Source organism: Arachis ipaensis, chromosome B06 (genome assembly GCF_000816755.2).
Source record: "Arachis ipaensis cultivar K30076 chromosome B06, Araip1.1, whole genome shotgun sequence".
NCBI lineage: Eukaryota > Viridiplantae > Streptophyta > Magnoliopsida > Fabales > Fabaceae > Arachis > Arachis ipaensis.
Window position 1 is genome coordinate 54,357,508 of NC_029790.2, and position 6,311 is coordinate 54,363,818.

Genomic DNA, 6,311 nt, shown 5'->3' on the forward strand with positions numbered 1-6,311 from the left:
GAAGGTAATATATTTCTATCATTTTTTATATTTTTTGTAAATCATAATGCTTAATTTTTCAATTGGCATCACTAATTACTCCCTGATTTTCCCCTAATGCATGAAACTAGGAGAGCCAAAGAAGAAGAAAACCCGGGGAAAAACAACTTGCAAAGAGATTTATGCAAGAACTATGGATCAGCGGGAAGAAGTTATTTTTGATATTGGACAGCCAGTAGGACCAACCGATCAAAGTGTGTCTAATTTAACTAGTTTCGTAGGCACAATTGGTAGAATAAAAGATTTGTGAGTCTTTTATACACTAGCTGGCATGCTGTAACTCCTAAAGCTAAGAAATTCATGTGGAACTATGTTAATGTAAGACTCTTCTATTATTATTAAATCTCGATTATTCTAAATATAGGAAGGTGCGTATAACACTGTTGATATCATGCAGACCAAGTTTATCCTCCCAGATAGTGGAGAAAAGTGGGTGATCCAAGCAATTCGGGATGCTTGGAAGCGGTTCAAGGGAAAGATTAAGCAGAAGCACTTTGTTCCCTTTGATACCATCGAAGATATGGTGAAAAATCGACCGACACAAGTTCCAGAAAGTCAATTCATAAAATTGATCTATTATTGGAGTCATCCTACAATCCAGGTAAAATAGTTGGTACTTTAATTGCAAATATATTACTGTTTGTTAAGACATAAGCAAATTAATGAAAATTCAATCGATAATGTTGGAATCTGTCCTCTCTCATGCTGTACAAACACATATCCATTCTGATGTAGGTTCTTGAACTGAATTGAATTTTCTTCGAATATATTGCTGCCAGTTCCATTCTGAACTTCTGAATTTGTGTATTTACAATTCTATTTTTGGCTACTTTGTTTGCTGTAATTTTAAGTTGCTGCAATTCTATTTTCTATAGTTCTATTTTGTGCAATTTTATTTTCTGCAATTCTATTTTGTGCAATTATATCTGCTGCTATTCTGGTTGCTGTAGTTTTGTTTGCTGAAGCAAAATTTAATTATATTTTTCTCTGTTTCTATATACTAACTTTTTATTCAATTATAGTCTATAAGTGAAAAAAACAAGAAACATAAAGAACAGCAAAAGTTTCCACATCGCATGGGGCCAATCAATTTCGGAAGAGTACGAGTGGCTCTGGTATACTTATTTAATATTTGTGCTAGGATTTGTTTAGTTAATTTTGGTTATGTTGTTATAGACTTACTTATTTAAGGCTTTATTTTGTAGCGCGCGACAAAGGAAACAAATGAGGAACCAAAAAGGTTTGAAATGTTCCTTGCTACTCGAACAAGTCGGAAAAGGAAGGAAATTGATCAGGAAACACAAGATGCAATTGTATGAGAGTTCATTGAATTACTAATGATTATAAGTCAAATTTAGGATACGGTAATTAATTCTATTTCAAATGTTTCTTTTAATTAGGATGAATTCCAAAACCGCCAAGCTGCTGGTGAAACAGATGAGGAAGCTTTTGAGTCTTTATTTGGAAAAGAACAACCAGGTCAGGTTAGGTGCTATGGAAGATCTGTTACACGAAGTGACTTAAAAAAGCATGCAGAAATTTCTGAACTCAAGCAACAACACCAAGAGGAAGTCACATCTTTGAAGGCTGAACTTGGAGACATGAAGGCCAAACAGCAGCACCAAGAGGCTGACCTTCATGGATTGCGAAACATGATTAAGTTACTAGTTCAGCGATCTGAATCTGGAATGAGGCCAGAAGAAATTGAAGCTTTGTTACAAGATGCCCAACACTCTCCAATTGATGCAAATAGCGCTCATGGATCAACACATATTCCAAACATAAATATGGTATGACTAGTTTTTTTTTTATTCCCTAATATTTGTTTCTATATTGTTAATTGTTAATTAGGATTCTGAATATCTACTGTTAAGTTTAAAATTTTTATTTGTTAGAACTTAGGAGGATGCCAAATCTTTTTAATTTGAACTGAAATTGAAGAAGATGAAAGCTGTGATTTGGGCTTTTTGGTTTTATTTTTTCATTATGTAATTTTATTATTATTGTTATCAAGGTGGAAGTTGTAATTTTTCTGGTTTTTCTGATTTTTCTGGTTTTATTTTTTCATTATGTAATTTCATGTAAAGTTTGAGCTTCTTATAATGTAAAAATAAAAAAGGAAGAAAAATGTTATTATGCACTGCTTGTCACTTGTACAATGCACTTGAGTTTCTGATTTTAGTTCCCATTTAGTATGAAGTCGTGTTACTCCGTTTTTTAGTTATGTCCTTTATGGTGATTTATAGTATTCCCTGAATATGATTGTTATTTTAAAACAAAAGACTTTGGTTTATTTAATTATTTATTCAAACATAGTATGGTTTTGTTTCTTATTTTATGTTTTTGGTGAAATGAAAAGAAGAGTAGTTTCAATTATCCTATGCCGCTCGGATATTGTATATGTTATTAATATGTTAATTACTTTTTTCTTGTACTTTTTCAAATTATAATTATTTTTCTATATAATTATGCAGGATAATTCTGAAGATGCGAGTGAAGATTGAGATGCTGATCATAATGGTTTATTGACAAAGATGGAAATTGAAAGATGTATGGTTGATGATGATATCTTTTATTAGAAGCTAAGATACATTTATATGATATAATATTTTGGTTTTTCCTAGTTTATTAGCAGTAAACTCTAAGTGCATTATATGACTATACTTATTCTAGTTTGAGATGTATGAATACTCAAAATTATGATCATCCTAATATTTTTGGTTCATTATATAATTATATTTTGTTTCAGTATAATTTTTATTATTTAAAGATTATTGTATGGTATTATTATACATGTATTCATTTTTATTTTATAATAATTAACTAATTTAATTAAAAATATAGGATTATATATATAATTATATTCTTAAATATTAGATTTTAGATAATATATATATATATATATATATATAAACAGAAATTTAAAAAAAATGAGGGACAAAAGGCTACACTTATATAAAGTAGCTATAGGTATACTATTTGCTACATTTATAAAGTGATGCAGTAGCCCTGAAAGTGTAGCCTATTCTTTAGAATTACGGTAACTATTAGTGCTGAAAAGCGTAGCCTTAGGTCCTGAATAGCATCACTTAAAAAGCGTACCCTATTCTCAAAGGCCAGAAGCGTAGCCTTTGATACAGAAAAGCGTAGCCTTTGAGAATAGGCAACACTAGTATAGGGATCGCCTACAAAAGTGTCTCCGAAGCCTAAAAAACGTAGCCTTTTCCTAAGGCATCACTTTTTTTCGTTTTTGGCTACACTTTTCAAGTGTACTTGAATGGGTGTTTTTCTTGTAGTGTCATTTGCACTTCAACCTGAATGTGATGAACGTGACAATCATCATCATTCCCCATGAACGCATTCCTGACAACCACTTCCGTTCTACCTTCGATTGAATGATTATCTGTTAGATTTCTTAATCAGAATCTTCGTGGTGTAAGCTAGATTGATGGCGGCATTCATGAGAATCCGGAAGGTCTAAACCTTGTCTGTGGTATTCTGAGTAGGATTCTGGGATTGAATAACTGTGACAAGCTTCAAACTCGCGATTGCTGGGCGTCCAATAATTTACATAAGTATTTCTATCCCTCTTTTATTAATTAATTTCGAAAACCCCATTACTATTTTATATCTTCCTGACTAAGATTTACAAGGTGACCATAGCTTGCTTCATACCAACAATCTCCGTGGGATCGACCCTTACTCACGTAAGGTTTATTACTTGGACGACCCAGTGCACTTGCTGGTTAGTTGTATCGAAGTTGCGACAAATTATAAATTGAGATTAGAGCACCAAGTTTTTGGAACCATTACCAGAGATCACAATTTCGTGCACCAAGTTTTTGGCGTCGTTGCCGGAGATTGTTCCAGTTTTCGGCAAGCTTTTGGTCCGGTAACATCAGTGCCAAATTTTGATCCGGCAACAACACCAAGTTTTTGGCGCCGTTGCCGGGGATTGTTCGAGTTTTCGGCAAGCTTTTGGTCCGGTAACATCAGTGCCAAATTTTGATCCGGCAACAACACCAAGTTTTTGGCGCCGTTGCCGGGGATTGTTCGAGTTTGGACAATTGACGGTTCATCTTGTTGCTCAGATTGGGTAACTTTCTTTTCGTTTTCTTTTCAAAAAGTTTTAAAAAAATTTTCAAAAAAAAAATCTTTCAAAAATTTCTCCTTTGTTTTCGAAAAAAATTTAAGATAAAAATGTTTTCAAAAATATATTTTTCTTCAGAATTTTTAAGAATGAATTCTAGTGTTTCACGAGGCATGTTGAAGCCTGGCTGGCTGTAGGGAATGTCAGGCGTGTCATGTCTGAGTTACATACTAAAGCTTGGCTGGCTATTAAGCCATGCCTGACCCTTTGATTGGAGCTTTAGAATAAAAGTACAAGATTCCTGGAATTCATATTAAAAATTGTGGAATCCTTATTTTTCTTTTTCAAAATAATTTTCGAAAAAAAAAATTTAGTTAAAAGAAAATACAAAAAAATCATAAAATCATAAAAATAAAAAATATTTCATGTTTCTTGTTTGAGTCTTGAGTCAAGTTGAAAGTTTGGTGTCAATTGCATATTCATCTTGCATTGTTCGAAAAATTCATGCATTCATAGTGTTCTTCATGATCTTCAAGTTGTTCTTGGTAAGTCTTCCTGTTTGATCTTGATGTTTTCATGTTTTGTGTCTTTTCTTGTTTTACATGTGCATTTTTGCATTCATAGAGTCTAAACATGAAAGATTTCTAAGTTTGGTGTCTTGCATGTTTTCTTTGCATATAAAAATTTTCAAAAATAAGTTCTTGATGTTCACCTTGACATTCAAAGTGTTCTTGGTGTTCATCTTGACATCCATAGCATTCTTGCATGCATTCATTGTTTTGATCTAAAAATTTCATGCATTGCATCTTTTTCATGTTTTTCCCTCTCATCATAAAAAAAAAAGGAATTTCTTTCCCTTTTTCTCTCTTAAAATTTCGAAAATTAGATTTGACTTTTTCAAAAAATTTTAAAATCTAGTTGTTTTTATGAGTCAAATCAAATTTTCAATTTAAAATCCTATCTTTTTCAAAATCTTTTTCAAAAATCAAATCCTTTTCAATTTTCTTAGTTATTTTTGAAAATTTCAAAAATATTTTTCAAAAATCTTTTTCTTAATTTTACCTCATACTTTTCGAAAATAACATCATCAATTAATGTTTTGATTCAAAAATTTCAAGTTTGTTACTTGCTTGTTAAGAAAGATTCAAACTTTGAGTTCTAGAATCATATCTTGTGATTTCTTGTGAATCAAGTCATTAATTGTGATTTTAAAAATCAAATCTTTTTTTTTAAAAAACTAATTTCAATCATATCTTTTCAAAAATATCTTCTTATCTTATCTTTTTCAAAAATTTGATTTCAAAATATCTTTTCTAACTTCCTAACTTCTTATCTTTTCAAAATTTCTTTCAACTAACTAACTAACTTTTTGTTTGTTTCTTATCTTTTTCAAAACTACCTAACTAACTCTCTCTCTCTAATTTTCGAAAATATCTCTCCTCTTTTTCAAAATTTCTTTTTAAATTAACTAATTATTTTAACTTTTGATTTTAAAATTTCGAAAATTACTAACCTTTTTCAAAAACTATTTTCAAAAATCACTAACCCTTTTTCAAAAATAATTTTCGAAAATCCTTCTCCCTCATCTCCTTCTAATTATTTATTCATCTACTAACACTTCTCTTCATCTCACATCTCTGCTCTCCTCACCTTTGTGTTTCTTTCCTTACATTACATTCTTTGTCCCCTTCCTTTCTTCCACTCACACAGGGACTTCTATACTGTGGTATAAAGGATCCCTATTATTATTATTATTATTTTTTCTGTGCCCTCTTCTTTGTTATATGAGCAGGAGCAAGGACAAGAATATTCTTGTTGAAGCAGATCCAGAACATGAAAGGACTCTGAAGAGAAAACTAAGAGAAGCTAAATTACAACAATCGAGAGAGAACCTTTTAGAAATTTTCGAACAGGAAGAGGAGATGGCAGCCGAAAATAATAATAATGCAAGGAGAATGCTTGGAGACTTTACTGCACCTAATTCCAATTTACATTGAAGAAGCATCTCCATTCCTGCCATTGGAACAAATAACTTTGAGCTGAAACCTCAGCTAGTTTCTCTGATGCAGCAGAACTGCAAGTTTCATGGACTTCCATCTGAAGATCCTTTTCAGTTCTTAACTGAATTCTTGCAGATATGTGATACTGTTAAGACTAATGGAGTAGATCCTGAAGTCTACAG

The 6,311-nt window shown here is 31.6% G+C and overlaps 1 protein-coding gene across 3 annotated transcripts; it reads left to right on the top strand.

Moving 5' to 3' along the window:
- On the top strand, positions 399–2,790 carry LOC107648732. 3 transcript variants are annotated; one of them, XM_016352559.2, is made up of 5 exons: positions 399–640; positions 1,062–1,154; positions 1,245–1,352; positions 1,440–1,829; positions 2,527–2,763. In XM_016352559.2, the coding sequence occupies exons 1-5, from the start codon at positions 431–433 to the stop codon at positions 2,566–2,568; spliced, it is 843 nt and encodes a 280-aa protein (XP_016208045.1). In that variant the 5' UTR covers positions 399–430; the 3' UTR covers positions 2,569–2,763. The 3 variants fall into 3 exon arrangements, with proteins under 3 accessions (XP_016208045.1, XP_016208046.1, XP_016208047.1); XM_016352560.2 differs by having other exon boundaries at positions 400–640; positions 2,514–2,790; XM_016352561.2 differs by lacking the exon at positions 1,062–1,154 and having other exon boundaries at positions 400–640.